Genomic DNA, 16,198 nt, shown 5'->3' on the forward strand with positions numbered 1-16,198 from the left:
AGGGAGGGGAGGAGGCAAAGCAAGCACAGAGGGAGTAAATAAGAGGAGGGGTGGCCATGGAGAGAGAGAATGAAAAGGAGAGATATATATCGAAATAGATGAAGTCAGAATAAAAGGAGGTAAAGAGAAATAAAGAAGCAGGAGGAGAGGTGGAAAATGGATGACAAAAAAAAAAGCTAAGAGACTGAGAGGGAAGACAAGGCGGCAGGGAGGCATGAAGAAGAGAGGCAGACAGAAAGGTAAAGAGAACGGTGGAGAGAGAGGAGGTCAAGGTGGAGCTGTGCAGACAGGAACTAAGCTTGAGACACAATGTGTTGTAATTCATTGCTCGCTACAGCTCCTGTGTGCGTGCCTGTGTTTGTCCGTCTGGGTCAGTGGATGTGAGCTCGTGTGTGCGCACGTGCACGCCAGCACGCCTGAGTGCAGGCATAGATAGTTTTTTTTAAACGCCTGTGTGTCTGAGCACGAGGCTATGCGTTTGTGTGTGTGTGTGTGTGTGTGTGTGTGTGTGTGTGTTCGATGAAAGCGCTGTGAGCAGAGGGGGGTGGATCTGTATGGGTGTGTGTGTTGCTTTGTGGTACTCGGCGAGGCGCATTTTCAAACCCATCTCCAGCCACCTCAGATGAGCCGGGGATTATAGAGTGACCCTCAATGCCTCTGTCTTATTGGTCTGGCCAGGGTGCATTAGGCTGCCGTAACCAGCCATCCCTCTGTACCGCACTATACCTGCCGACACACTCCCTGTCCTTCTTATGATCTGTAGAAATTAACCATGTATGTGTGGACACAGCCCCTCTCATGATATGTATCGGGAAGAAAAATAAATGAAAATAAAGAGCACCACAGCAAACAAGCCTCCAGATGAATATCACCTTTTTAATTGGCCTGCCTTCATCCCAGGCAATTTGAAGGTGTTGTCATTTTAATTATTGCTAAAATGATTTTAGCATGTCAATGTGTTCACGTGCCGGTGTCTGTGTCTCCATTTCTCCCAGGCTTAAAGATGCAGTGGACCCCCGAGCACAGCCAGTGGGCCGAACAGCATTTCGACATCTCCTCCACCACACGCTCGCCAGCCCACAAGGCTGAGGCCTACAGGGCGGTACCTGGGCACCTGCAGCGCTCAGCCACCTACCAGTACGCCTGGGCCAATGACGACATCTCCGCCCTCACCGCCTCCAACCTGCTCAAAAAGTACGCCGAGAAGTATTCCGGCATTCTGGAGATGCCGGGTTCCTATTCGGAGGCCCCGGGAGTGATGAACGGGCGGAAAGGTGAATCAGAGCCCTGGCAGGATGGCGTCTATCCCATGAGCTGCATCCCCGAGGGGGTTTCCGTCAGAAAGGGAGGGGTGGCGGCGGCCTCAGAGGTGGTGTCTGGCATGTGCAGCTCCCCGGGCCTGGCCTCTAGCACCCTGAGCGAGCCCAGCTACTCAAGCAGCAGCTGTGGGAGTCACACTGCCACCGCCCTCCACTCCTCCTCAATGCCCTCTCAGGAATATGGCCCTCCGTACAGCAGCTCCTACCTGCACAGTAGTTACAGCTCCCAGTCTGCCCCCGCCCCAGCACTTCCATCCCCGCTGCACAGCTCTGGGCTCCTGCAGCCACCCCCTCCACCACCCTCCCACCCCACTTTGGTCCCAGCTTACAACGGAGGCTCCCCCAACTTGTCTAGTTATAATTACCCCCCAGCAGGCTACCCAGCTCAGAGCTCGGTCGGGCCAGGATACAGCCCTGGGGGAGCGCCGCCTCCATCCTCATACCTCCCCTCAGGCATTGCTGCACCTACACCCCTTCCCCCCTCTTCTGCTTTACCTGGATACCCATACCAGAGCCACAACCTGACCCCAATCGCCCCCACCCCTCTCAACAGTAGCTCCTCCAACTCACTCAAGAGGAAAGCCTTCTACATGACAGGCCAAGGAGAGATAGACTCCGCTTATGGTAACTTCAGCTATGGCCAGGCTCGGAGCTCGGCTGAGAGCCCCATGTACAGGATAGCAGACAGCAGCAGTGCTAATGGAGGCTCCAACAGTGCCGGTGGTGGATTTGACAGAAGTGCTGAAAAGTCATCTTTACCTTTTAATCCTCAGAAGCAGTCCTCGATGTCCTCAGAGCAGCAGCAGAGGAAGTACAGCAGCCAGGCAACAGGTGGGCCGCTGACTCCACCGGCCTATGTCACCTCCACCCTGGGGGGTTCCCGCTCAGCAGATTCCCTCGCCAGCTTCACCTCCCCTTCCCTTAGCGAGCAAGGTGCTGATGATCATCGTCTCCACCTCTCCCATTCAGCACCAGGGCCTACCTCCTCCTCATCTACTTCCTCCTCCCGGCCTGCTGAAGAGCAGCTAAAAACCAGTGACCCTCACCTCCTAGACATGGTTACCTCTGAAATAGTTCAGCAGGGGCCCCCAGTCGATTGGAGTGACATTGCAGGACTAGAACTGGCCAAGGCAACCCTGAAGGAGGAGGTCCTGTGGCCCATTCTGCGCCCAGACATGTTCAGCAGTTTAGGACCAGCCCCACGTTGCGTGTTGCTGTTTGGCCCCAGAGGCAGTGGCAGGACGTTGCTGGGTCGCTGCCTGGCCAGCCAGTTGGGGGCACCATTCCTCCAGCTCAATGGGTCTACGTTGGCCACCAAGTGGCTGGCAGAGGGAGAAAAAATTATCCGAGCATCCTTCCTGGTGGCACGCTGCCGGCAGCCTTCAGTACTGTTCATTAGTGAGGTGGACATGCTGCTGTCAGCCCACCTCAGTGAAGAGAGTCCCATCAACCGACTGAAGGGAGAGCTACTTGCCCAGTTGGACTCACTTCTCATGGGCTCAGGCGAGGACGGAGGCAACCAAGTGTTGGTGATTTGCTCCACAAGCAGACCCCAGGACATGGACGAAGGGCTGCGCAGGTACTTTGCTCGGAGGGTCCTCGTGCCCCTGCCGGATGGCGCAGCCCGACACCAGATCGTGAGCCAGCTCCTGGCTCAATCTCAGCACAAATATTGCTTGAGCGAGGAGGAGCTGGCGCTGCTGGTCCAACGCACTGAGGGTTTCTCCGGACTGGACCTGGCCAGATTCTGCCAGGAGGCCCTCGTGGGTCTGTTACACGTCTCTGCACAGGGCATGGACATGTCGGGTATGATGCCCAGGGGACAGGTCAGGCCCCTCACCTACCAGGACTTTGAGAGTGTCTTTTGTAAATTCCAAGCCAGTATATCACAGAAAGAGATTGACACGTACACTGAGTGGAACAAAATGTTCGGCTGCAGCCAGTGAAACGATAGATTCCGCCCTTGAGAAAAAGAGGCATCCACAATTCCTCCCCTCAGGGCAGAAGCATTGTGCTGGAGGGAAAGGCACACAGAAGGCCAACACAAGCCCACTGAGTTCTCACAAGCAGGGTTTAGACGCACCAAGAGACCTAGTTTGATGAGACAACTGGCAGTTTTGCAGTTAATGAGGAAGATTTTTAATTTGAATGCTTGACACTACAGAAAGCCAGGCATTGTTTACACATTGCAAGCAAGTTGGCTTCAGAAGAGACACCCCAGTGTCTGTGTATATATCGTTATGTTCTTGTTCTTGAGATTTAGTTGGCTATCCAAGTGCCTGAAGTGGTGCTTTCTGATTTTCTTTCTTTGTTTATTTGCCTCACAATCTACATTCATGGCATGAGCTGATGATTATTAAGAGCTTTAAAACTTCAGCGGTGAGTCTGAAAAGCAGAGATTGACAGTTGCCATTGGTGGTGGTCAGTCATTCTTTATTGTCTTGCTAAGAACAGTAATCCATCAGGGCGGCAGTAGTCTGGGCCCTGACTCGCACTCATCTCTTCTGATCCTGTGTCTGCAAAACAAACGTAACAAACAAAACTCAGGAAAGCGTTTGTCAATTGTACAGTACCTCAAGATATCTTGACGAAAAGCACTAAGATCTGAGAGCAGAATCCGAGGCGTTTTGGCAGTTTATGTTTAGTGAAGCAGTGTTTGGTGTACCTCAACTGGCTTGGATACATAGCAAAGAGGTGACAATGAATGTACTAGATATGTTCTGAGATGGTGGAACATAATCAACAGTGAGAGTAAAAACATTATTTCTTTCTTTTTTTCTCCTCACAGCAGGTGCTTCAGTTACCTGCCTCAACTCGACCAATCCTGAAGCTTATTTCCATCGCTTTAAAAAAATTAAATTGGGGGTTGTAAGAGACTGGCAGGGGTTGGGGTGATGGGAGTTGTATATTTATTAAAACAACCATAATCAACATTGTTTATATTATGCGATCTAGGCTATATGGTTAGGCTGCATGGAGGCGCCATCAGTTTGTCAGCTAACTTCTGCGCAAAATATCAGCTCATTTGTCATACTGTTTAGTGAGGGGAGATTGTACTCTCTGACGTGGATGAACTTGACGCTAAAAACACCTCCAAAAAATTGAAAGGAATTGTTGGACATTTTGGGAAATCATTTGCTCTCTTACTGAAAGTTAAATGAGAAGATCAAGCAGGTTTGCTTAGCTTGGCTTAAAAACTGAGCACAGGGAAACAGTTAGCATCTGTCGGACTATTTTTCTTGTTTAATTCGTATGAAAACTGAAGTGTTGAAACACTGTGGTTTTACCTGTCTTTGTGACATTAACAGGCTATAGAGTGAGTTCGTTAGCTCAGCGGTGCGTGAAACCACAATTGTGGTTGTACGTGTAGAACCCTCTGTTTCTTTGAACAGCAGCATGCTAAGTTTAGTGTCAAGCAGCAGATTGGATTCACAAATGCACCCAACAATTTTTGGTTTTATACGCTGCTAAGCTAACAGGCTATAGCCAGCAGCCTGGCAGCTTAGCAGCACTTAAACAATTAGTGGTTTTACATGCATACAAACTAAGGGGCTGCTGGCTGTTGCCTTGTATTGAAAGGACCGACACAAGAGTGGTATTGACCTTCTCATCTAACTCTGCAAGAAAGCAAATAAGTGTATAACCCAAAATGTCAATTTACTCTTTCAAATCACAGCGATATCAAAGACAATTTACTGTATCTCATTCTATGAATTAAATGTTTGACTTAATGTCATTTGATCTAGTTTACTCCAGCTGGTTTCAGCCAGAAATGCTGTATTGGAAATAAGCAGCTCAACTGTTGCGTTCAAGGAAAAATCTGTTTTTATAACAGTACACTAGGATTAAGGGAGCTCACTGCAGATATCCTCCTAGTTTTTAAGTTGGATTTGATAGGTGTCACAACCTAGATATGGAAATATGGATTTTGCAAAGTTGCCTTGTCACTCACACTGTTTAGCTGTATTTGAACTGGATTAGCTGTAGGAGGGGATGCCACTTCTGTAATTTAAATTAGACAAGGTCATTCATCCAGTGCATTGCTATAATTTTTGTAAGTGTGCAAAGTAGAGAGGAAATAAGTGTTTTTGCTGGAGGTCTGAGGTCATTTCATAATAGCAATTGTGATTGATTGACATCTCTGTAAAGCCAATAGCATTATTATTGTAGAGGCCATGTTATTGTCCAACCAGTGGGGGTATACATGGTGAGCAAAACTATTTTAATCAAACATGTTTGATGCAAAATGACTGCCCCAGACTAACTAATCCAATTCAAACATTTTTTTCTGTAACTGTATCGGTTTTATTTTTCACTATATTTAAACAGATGGCATCTTAATGCATTTGGATACATACTTCAGTTGACTGAAAAGCTTTGTAACATGAGTGAGGAATTGTGGCACTAGTCTTAAAGTCCTTCATCGCTGAAGGTTATCTGTTGCCCATTGTGTTGCATTGGAATGTATTTTTGTCTCTTCCTTGTCACCGTGTAAGAAGCTGTCCTTTAGCTCCACTGTTGTGACACAGGAGTACTTAAGATAGTTTAATGTACGTGCACTAAAGCATTTTGTGTGTAATATTGTTTTGTTGAAATGTATGAATTTGCTTTGTCTGTCTGGTATTTATCCTGAAGGAGATTTCATTTATCTGAACTGATTATCAGTTTTACACTTTTACTGTACATCCTGCTTTTTTATTCTTCCTTTTATAATACCAGTGAAGTAGGAGCTATACTGTATGTTCAGGCCCACTCTGTGTTGCTATCTCTGGTCTCGGCACCATCAGTGCAGCACCTGATGTGGGGGGAAAAAAAAAGTTCTGCTGAGCGTCAGCAAAATTGACGGAAAGGAAAGACAGCCAGGCAGTGTGGCGGCAGCACAAGGGGAAAGCAGAGTGGTCCGTCAGAAAACCACCCTCAAAACAATCTGTACCAGAATTCCTTCTGTCAGCAAATCCTCTGGAGAGAGAGTCCCTTTAGACAGAAAAACCTACTAATGCACTTCAGAGCACACAACAACAGCACAGGCGTTCTCTCCCCCCCACCCTCCCCGTTCTCCACAGCCGACGAACAAACGACTTGAAACACACCGGTCAATGCTACGCTTGTTTGTTACGTGTTTTGTGGTCCTTCTTTTGTGTCTCGACCTTTTTTCTACATGGTGTTTAAATCTAGCTTTTTATTTTGAACCCTTTCTTTAAATGGACGCTAGAGTTCTTCTTTAAAGCATTTCTACCTCATGGCTACAAAACACACGTGGTATTTGATTTACGTCTTTCCAAATGTCAGACATTTGTGAAAAATGCATTGAAAAATTAAAAAACAAAAAGAAAGAAAAAAAAAAGAAGTGAAGAGAATAACACCATGAAGTTTTGCGCAGTCTACCTCAGATGACTGTACTTAAAACATTTAGCTGATGGTGCAACCGCAGGCTGCAGCATAGCCTAGTGTGTGTGCGTGCGTGTGCGTGTGTGTGTGTGGGTGTGTGTGTGTGTCTCTGTCACTGTGTGTCAGATCGGAGCTATAGGCGAAACACACACACGCACCTGATAACACTGACGTCAAAAACACACTCACAAGCGATTTGTGAGGAAGGAACAGTTGGGGTCGACCTAAAGGTGACCTGGAAATGTATAATCCAATACATTTGCTTTAATCTTTTGTGAACTACTGTGGTTGTGCGCGTGTGAATGTGTATATACGTGGGCACACTCTTCTTTTTTTTATTTAGTGTGTTGAATTTTATAAATTGTTAGTATATATAACACACTTGCACAACTTTAAACCAGAGTGTAACGTGTTTCTGTTGTACATACCTATACATACAATACAAATGCACCACTTGTTTATATGTGTGAATATGTTGCCATACTTGCAGTCAATGTATTTTCATGTAATCTTAGGTACAAGCAGCAACAAACGATTCATTAAAGACATTTTCTTGGGAGATTATATCTTGTACATGTCTTTTTTTTATGTCACCGGTCACATTAAGGCTCAGAGGGATGAATAAAAAAAGATTAATTACAGAATTTATTTATCAGTAGAATGGAAAAATATATGTATTGTCCTGCCAAAAAATAGCCCAGCTGAAAAATCGTCTTAATGAGCCTTGAGTTAGTCACCCTTGTGTGCAATTATAAAATCATCCGTGTTGCGCAGGAAGCCGGCGCTGTCGCTCCTCTCATTAAAATGTAACAATTCATTTCTCTTGCTGTGGTAAGAGTGGCAAGACCAAAACATTAAAGCATTAATTATCTTTCTCCATCACAAAGAATTTGGATTATGTGAGTACTCTTAATGAAAATGATGTGCATTAGCCCACTGCATTTCCAAGGTATCATTATATAGCTGGCGGTGAGGTGTGGGAAGCTGCTGTATAGCCTCTATAATTATCTGTGAAAACTCAAACGCTTCACAAGAGGTTAGAGAGCACCGAGGGCTGCTGTTTTCTTTATTTTCTCACTTTGAAACATGCTATAGCCATGATCAGAAATAATCTATGGCACAAGTTTTTTTTTCTTTTGTCCATCACATTTAAAGCTGATGTTTTCCTCTCAGACTTTGAGACAAGCAGCAAGAAGAGATTTGATTATTGCACCTTTTTTTTTTTTTTTTGCTCTGAGCTGTAAATACTGTAGCAGCAAGCTGGTCTGTAAATAACTTGTATTCATAAAGCTGCAGCAAGGCAGTGCCGGACCTAGCAGATTCAGCGCCCTGCACCCCCCAACCACACACATACACACACACACCAAAAAATTGTCTTTTAAATTAATTGTATTTATTACAAACAAGAACAAGCGCAAATTAGAAATCAACACAAGTCAATTTAGCAAATAAACAATAACAAAAGAATAAAAGAGTAATGATTGTTCAAAAATGCTATTTTCTCCTTTTCGTTTCAACCAATTTCCCTTACTCTTATGTCCTCCGTATACATTTACCTCCCTTTACATCCATAAATGGGTACGTTTACATGCACACTAATATTTCCCTATTATTCCAAATATGACTTTGATGATTTTTTGAATTAGGCTTTTTTCTAAATGTAGCATTTTAGTGGTATTATTCTGGTTTTAATAGCATTATTCACGCAGGTATATCGCCCATTCAATAGATGCATCTCACTCGAGGGTTTTACCGCACTTTGCGACACATGGCTTCTTGCAAGTTTATGGTCGGCTCTGAGCGTTGTTATTGAGATGTTGTACACCAACCAGCTCTCCAGCAGTTTGCAAGGCTGCTGTAGAAAAGCATGCCCAAAAGAAAAGCCATCATTTTAGCAGACTGTTAGCATTAGATCTCTGGATTGTTTTTCCCCATATGTTCAATTATTTTCTAATTAGAATAAAAAATAGATAATCTTTAAAAGAGGGGTGGTGGGGTTGACACCCTCCAGTCACCTATAGGAAGATCCACCACTGCAGCAGGGAAGCATGGTGAGTGATACAGGAAATATCATCAAAGGCAAGTTTTTATCCAAATCAGGATGAATCGTGAAAAGTCTTTTAATTTTATTTGTAATTTAAAGGTCCACACACTCTCGGACAGCAGAAAGAACTGTGCACGTGATGAGGTCCGTATGAGTCAACGCCTGCGTGTGCACCCCGAGGTTATCTACCACAACACCGCTGTGTCCTCTTCACTTTAAAGGGTCCTCGTTCCATAAGCTTTGCCTCACACCTCTGCTCACTCTTTGCACGACAATTAAAATATGCTAAGTGATCATTTTCCTTAAGTAGTCTTAAATGTGCAATCCATTCAAATATGAGAGGAAATTGCCCACAGCTCGCAAAAAAACCAGAGGTGGTTGAACAGGGGGGTAAAGCCGGAATAAATTATGCAAATAACACAAAGGACTTTACCACTTAAAAGCCTAATTTTCCTATAATCAGCACACTGTCGCCTAATATTTTTTTCCCACCTCTTATTAAAAGTGACTGTTCTTTTGCCGATCATCAGATGGCTCTATCTGTCACTGGTCTGTGAAATGACTGCAGCCTGCCAGACTAAATGCTAAAGCATTTTGCTGGAGCTTTTAGATGATGGTTACATTCCCACACAAGTAATTATGCGTCGGAGAGTCCAGAAATAAGGTTTAATTATACAGTAATCGCCTGTGATGGACACTAGGAAGTGGTGAGTACCGCCAGACTGCAATCCATCAATGACAAACCTCTGGCCAGTTTTAATTCCTCCTCATTTGCATCCTAACCTCCACACCAAGTTGCGCAAACGCTGTTAAATGTTAATAGGACCTGTCTCGCCACTCAAAATGAATGCTTAAGCCATTTTTTAGTCACTTTTCTCTCCCTCCTCCTCCCTCTATACACCATTCACTCCTCTCTCCCCCTTTCATCTCTTGTCCTCTCTTTATCTAGCTACCTCTATAACCCGCTCCCTTTCTTTTATTCCTTTCCAAAGCCATCGTCTTCACGCCATTCTCTCCTTTCCTGTCATCCTCCCTCCAATCTTTCACTCTGCGCCGCCCCTCCTCCCTCCCTCCCTCCCTCCCTCCTTGCAGGCCTCGCCGTGGAGGAGGCACAGAGCGGTCACTGATGCACTAATTGGGAGCAACACTTACAGTTTTATCTCCCCCCACCACTAATAGCGGTCCGCGCTGAAGCAACTCACCTTAGGAAGAGGAATGGATGGTTGAGTTGGAGGTAGGAGGTGGTGGTGGTGGTGGTGGGGGGGCTGGAGGAGGCCTTGAATGAGAAATTCCTCCATGCAGTCCGCAGCGCAGACTCAGTGTGAGATTGGGCCCTCAAGCCATCATGGTTAATCCATATCCCGCAGGACCTCGGACTCAATTCCCTGCTTCATTAATTGAAAACGATGGCCTTTTTTTTGGTGTGAGTGAATAAAACAAGGAGCCATTTATGAAAAAAAAGCATTTTGTCTGGTTTTGTTCCTGAAGTAGCTGCAATCTCATTATGCCTCTGTGCTGCATTTCAAAATGTGCTATCATCTTTGTCTTGATTGTCTCCCAGCGTTGGGAGAGATAAATACACACGCCGCTTTGCTGTGCTGATGCCAGGACTGTTTTTCAGTGAATCATTTGAAGTCTTATCAGCCTTTATGGAAATAAAGCCTTTGCCTAATAAACTGTTCCACAGGCTTTGGGAGAGTAGCACATAAACACCTTTTTTCTCCCGACAACGCCATCATTAGCGCATCTTGTTCAATGCTTTACACATAATTGGAATCAACATCTATTGTTCGTGTTCTTGACCTTCCACTTGTTTTCCAGCAGACACTCAGAAACATTGTATTACTGCTGAGAGGGAATCTTAACTAGGAGAACACATGCTAAGTGCCTTTGCTTTGTTTTATCAGGGGCACATTGCTTCACTTTGAATATAACTTGAAAACCCATACCTTTCTGGTTTAATGATAAAAATCCCATTGTGTATTCTAACATACAATCCAAATTAATCACATTGTCTATTCTCTATCACATGCTGTTGACATCTGTCCATGCAGGACAATGGTGAGTGCAGTAGAATAGTCCATTACCTCAAATTCTTAAAATACTCTATCACATTTAACTGTTCTTAACTGTTACTTCAGTGATAGTAAATAAGTGCAAAATGTACTCACTAATTTTTATATAATTTAGATACAGTTAATGACATGACTACTTGTATGTGAAAGGTATCGTACATTAGGAAAACCAGAGAAACATCCCCAATGCTGCTGCTCCCCTCAGCTCTACGAGGCATTTTTGTGCCTTTCAGCTCATTGTTTTGGTTTTCTGGTTTGCAACTTGAATGTTTTGATTCACTGTCACTGCTCTCAGCAATTCTTTCAGGCAAAGCAGGCAGATGTCTCCTGCAAAAGTGCTCTTAAAATCCAACTAAAGAACTGCATGTTTTAGTCAGGAGTTGGTCGAGACCAAAACAGAGATAAAAGGAGAGTCAATATTGGACTTACGTCACTTGAGCACAAACATGACTCCAAATTAGGAGTGGGCGAATCAAAACTACTGATGCTGCATCTCTTTTTGAAGATTGGTTCTAACGTTAATAGCATCAATACCAAGAAAGGATCCATCTCTCGCTTCTATATTGTACCCATTTGTATTTGATCAAAAAGTAAGGGTGCTTTCAGACCTAGAGTTGGCTTGCTTTGGTCCAAATCAGGGACTTACTGTATTTTGTTACAAAGTTGTCTAATTGCCGAGATTAGTTCATGCACTCACGGCAGCATTTGATTGATTGAAGAAATTTTACAAGCGGACCAGATAAAATGCCTTGTGCAAGAAAGCTGCTTTTGATTGGTCAGAATTTCCATGTGGTAAAAATCCAGGAAGTAAACAAAACGATGAAGAAGAGTACACTTGCAAGATAAATGCGACACTTTCTAATGTCACAATGGAGGGACAGTTACGCGGGTTGATTTTAGCGCTGGTCATCGTGCACTATATTGCTTGCATTGTCCTTTTTTAGGCAAACCATACAGTTTGAAATGTTTTGATGCATTGGATGTGCCGAATTCCCGTATTAAGGCAGTACAGGAGGAGGCGCACATTAATAATCCTCAAACAATGTGTAGTGTGACTGCACTTGGTTCACATTCTCCCCACAAACAAACCACACCAGAGTTCATGGTCCCTTGTGTGCCCCCCAAAATCTACACCTATGCATTCACATACATTGATGACTGAGGCTACTGTATATGATGCCACCAGCTCATTATATATGCACCTATAGTTCAGGATCTTGCCCAACGAAACTTGGACATGGACAAGATCAAACCACCGAACTTCCAATTGGTAGACAATCGCTCTGTCTTGAGCCTCAGCGGCCCCAACAATGTATTCATCTCATAAATCATGACACGCTGCTCTTCCCTACATAAAAGTGAGCCACTTACAATGATAAAAAGCGTCAGTATTAATATTGGTGATTCTGGCCCTGTGTTACTTCAGATCAAAACCAAATTTAGGGTATCACCCACCCCTACTCCGAATCAATGATAATCTTATTCCATATTTGTAGGCAACTGTTGACCAATACATCATGCTGTATTTACAGCTAGTCCCCCCCCACCCCCAAGTGCCTGAACAATCAGTGGCCATAAGTGCCATTTACAGCATTTTACAGTCGTCTGTAATGGTCATAAAGTCAGTGAAGTGTCTGCCATGTGGATATATATTCATCACCATGAGCTACAAGTGAGGCTGTAGCAGTAAAACCTCTAAGTGCACTGAGCTGAGCAATAGTGTATTTAAATGCTCATGAATTCAACTTTTTATTTTTAAGATGAAGACTATTTTCCTCTTATTTCAAATATTACGTCGTCTCACCTCAAAGTATTAAAGGTAAAAGTTTTCATTATGCAGGCACAATGGCCCCTGTTACCATAAAACTTTAATTAATGGCCTGGGCTATTATTTGCTTCAATCACTGAAATCAACAGGCCTATATTTGGAACAGGACTTTAATTCCTTTCACATAAAGCTGTTGCTCGGCAAAGATCACATAATACAATCAAATTTTTTTTTTAAACCAGTATGAATATTACGACAGACAGAACATCAGCGAGAGAGTTAGTTACTCGCACTAAGCACTCGAGGATTACAGCTTCTGGCGTACTGAAACAACACCACTTTATTCTATTACAACATGTTCACAACTTGGATTAATTGTTAAGAACAACCCATTTTGATTCTTTTGATTTGAGGACCCTTACGGACTAAAGAAATATGAATTACTTGCAGAGTAATCGAGGAATGGACACATAATTTGAGGTAGCCAACAATCTGGTTTTACACGTCTGAAGAACTTCTATTAAAAAAAATGAACTGCTTTGCAACCAGACCAGGCGGCTAACTGAGACAGACGTTTATTCAACCTGGTCTCACTCCGAAGTCGTCGAAATACGACGCTTGGGCAGTGACTTGCGGTGTCAGACACTGACCAAAAAAAGCCGTCCTTTAACGTCGCCATGAGACCCGGCCAGTCGCCGATATAGTTTAACAGTGCTCGGCGGTGTCATGGGGAAATGTTGCGGGACAAGAACAAAAGTTGTTGTAGGGTGGGTGGGAGTGGTGGTGGCTGGGTCCAACAAACACCGACTTTGACCCGGGAGAGCAGCGTTCACGTCACGTAAGATTATAAAGTCAAGCCCTGTTCTTTTTTCCTCAGCCTAACCATGTGCGTGAGTTGTTGAGGGGAAAAAAGACATCAACCCTTTTCACCGCTAACTGAGCACTGATCCATTAGAATAATGAAATGTGACTGAAACTAAGCTGAGATTTGACAAAGCACTGAACTGGCTGAAGATGAAGATGTCATAGAAAATGAATTGTCTCTACCTTTTGCTGATGCATGGAGGTCCTGTGTGGTTTACAAGAACATCTCCCATGCAAATGTAGGTCCTGATTATGCAAATATATTATTATGTTAATAGTGTTCATCTTTAATAATGCATGATGTTGGCATATTGATAATGCATTGCATTTATTGTCATGCAAATGATATGTTGGAGGCTTATTAATTGACACTTATCAGAGATTCTGAGTCACAACAGGGATTAGCTTTGATTTGGCAGAAAATAATAATTAATAATGTGATTGAATATCACATTGATTCATTCTTATCTAAAAGGTGTCAGTCACAATTCAAGATCAGAGATGTTCTTTAGGTTTAACAGCTGGCTGTTATCAATCCAGCCCTTCTCTTAAGAGGCTCCTGTGCAGCCATCGTTGAGATTCAAAGGCGCCAAAAATCTGATCCATTTGATCGCGCAGCCCCCTCGCTAACGGGGAGTCAGACGTGAGTCATCCTCACTCCGATGCCCACCTCCCTCGGCAGAAAAACTTAAAACGAGCCTTTTCCGGCGTCACAGGAGGGTACCTTCAGAAACACTCTCTTGCTTTTTTGTGTGTTGTCAGATTGGCGGCGCTTGTGGAGTGTTCACAGGCACTCGGGGATGGGCTGTCGTGTTAGCGGTGAGTGGCAGACCGACCGACTGACAGCCAGCGAGGTTGTCTCTGGAGGATTCCTACTGAAGAGGTGTCGCTGAGTGAACTATCAGGGACTGTGATGTGCATTAGGCTGTGCAAGAGACCTCTACAAAGACAAGTTTTTTTAGAGTGGGTGGGGTGTTTTTTTTATTATGAGAGATTCATTAGCTGTCTGCCTTTTTTCAGATCATTACTCATCAAAGCCTTTCATCTTCCTAGACAGTGATGGACAGGTTGGAATAACTGGATTCCTGCCTCTCTGATTGATTTTATAACAGCACATACTGTACATACACCATCATCTGATCATCATCTGATTTTTTTTCCTTTAGTGCAAGGAAAATCCCTCACTGCTGTCTATTTTCTTCACCATACATCCTGTTGGAGGTGTAGTTTCCAGTGAGACTTTCTCTCGGCTATAATGCCACATCGTGTATGACTGCCGATGGAGACATCCAATTAGTAGCCAGTCAGGCTGTGTTAGCTTAGTTAAGAACACACACCTACACACACACACATCACACGTGTCGCATATGTACAAACACACACACCCACACAGAGGCAAGGGATGGATGCACACGGAAAATGCACACAACCACTTGCTGTTTCCACATGAGTACACTCAGTGGAGATGGGGGATGGGAGACCTGAGATGTGAGGGGAGAGCGGGGATCGTGGCGGCAGCAGCGGCGGCTGCAGCGATGGTGGTGGTGGTGGTGGTGGTGGCAATCTCACCCAATCATGTGTGCTGGGAATGACTTCATTAGGAGGCCCTGTAGAAGTCTGGTGCCTGGGAATTGCGTTTGCGCCGGGGATTGGAGGGAGGAATGGAGCGGAGGCAGAAACAGGAATGAGTCCTGAATCCCTCTTTTATCTGGCGTGTGATGGAGAGATCCAAATCAACAGCTGTCAGTCAGGTGGGCCCCAGGGCGAAGGCCTCCGGCGGTGGGGGGAAGATGGGGCTGAGGGTGGAAGTCTGATGGGGGATGGGGTTGGCGAGGACAGGGCCTGACGGATGGGGTGAGTGTCAACCCTGAGTTCCTCCACAGGTTTATCACACCATCACCTGGTTCACACAGGTTGGTGATTTGCATTTGCAGAAATCAGAACTATTGACAAAAGTGTGATCTGGGTGCATGTTTATCAAACTGGTTAATGAACAATAAAAGTGAAAGTCCTACACTTTTACTTCCATTTCTAAACTTAAAACTATCATTGATTTATCATATTTCTTTTGGCTTCAAATATTCGACTAGCCGGAGATGACAGCCGCGCAGAAAGAGGTGAGCACACTCCTTCATGCTGAGGAATGGCTGTTGTTTTAGCCTACCACTTTGGTCTTTGGCCTATGCACTCCGTGAGTTGATGCACACTTCCTTTTGTGCAGTGACATGGTTATCCAGTATGCATACTAATCATCATTAAGTCATTATTATACAATGATCAACAAACTTTTGATCAATGTACCATTGAACCATTTTATATTACTTAAGGAAATAACACGTGACTTCAGATTTAAATTGAAGTGCAACTTTGGAATTGCCATTCAAACTTCCCAAGAGACACCAAAAGGTTTTCCCTACAGGGTTCATACTCGGTGGTTATGGTGCTTGAAGTGCTTGAATTTGGCAATCAGAGATGTAAGTACTGAAATACCTTGAAAATCAGACATGTTTTAACTTTGTCCCTGAGAAAAGGTACTTGAATAAAATTGAGAGATGAACAGAATCATAAATTATTTCATGAAATGTATTCAAAAATGTTTTAATCAAGGAGGCTGAGAGGGGCCGTGCTTGTAATTATTTTCTAATGTTGTACAAGCTGTAAGAGCTCAGCGGGCCAATGGGTTGGTAAATACCAGTAAATAGTCAGTGCCAGGATGTTTTACTAGCCTGCAAAACACTCA

The 16,198-nt window shown here is 44.2% G+C and overlaps 1 protein-coding gene across 1 annotated transcript in view; it reads left to right on the plus strand.

Annotated features, from left to right (window-relative positions):
- LOC125885163 (fidgetin-like) overlaps nucleotides 1-7,262 on the plus strand; it is a 37,836-nt gene extending 30,574 nt beyond the window's left edge. Inside the window, exon 3 of the mRNA XM_049570661.1 lies at nucleotides 996-7,262. Coding sequence (XP_049426618.1) covers nucleotides 996-3,265 — 2,270 coding nt within the window. The 3' untranslated portion in view covers nucleotides 3,266-7,262. The remainder of the gene's footprint in view (nucleotides 1-995) is intronic.
- Nucleotides 7,263-16,198: the final 8,936 nt, after the last annotated feature.

This window comes from Epinephelus fuscoguttatus, linkage group LG24, assembly GCF_011397635.1.
Source record: "Epinephelus fuscoguttatus linkage group LG24, E.fuscoguttatus.final_Chr_v1".
Taxonomy (NCBI): Eukaryota; Metazoa; Chordata; class Actinopteri; order Perciformes; family Serranidae; genus Epinephelus; species Epinephelus fuscoguttatus.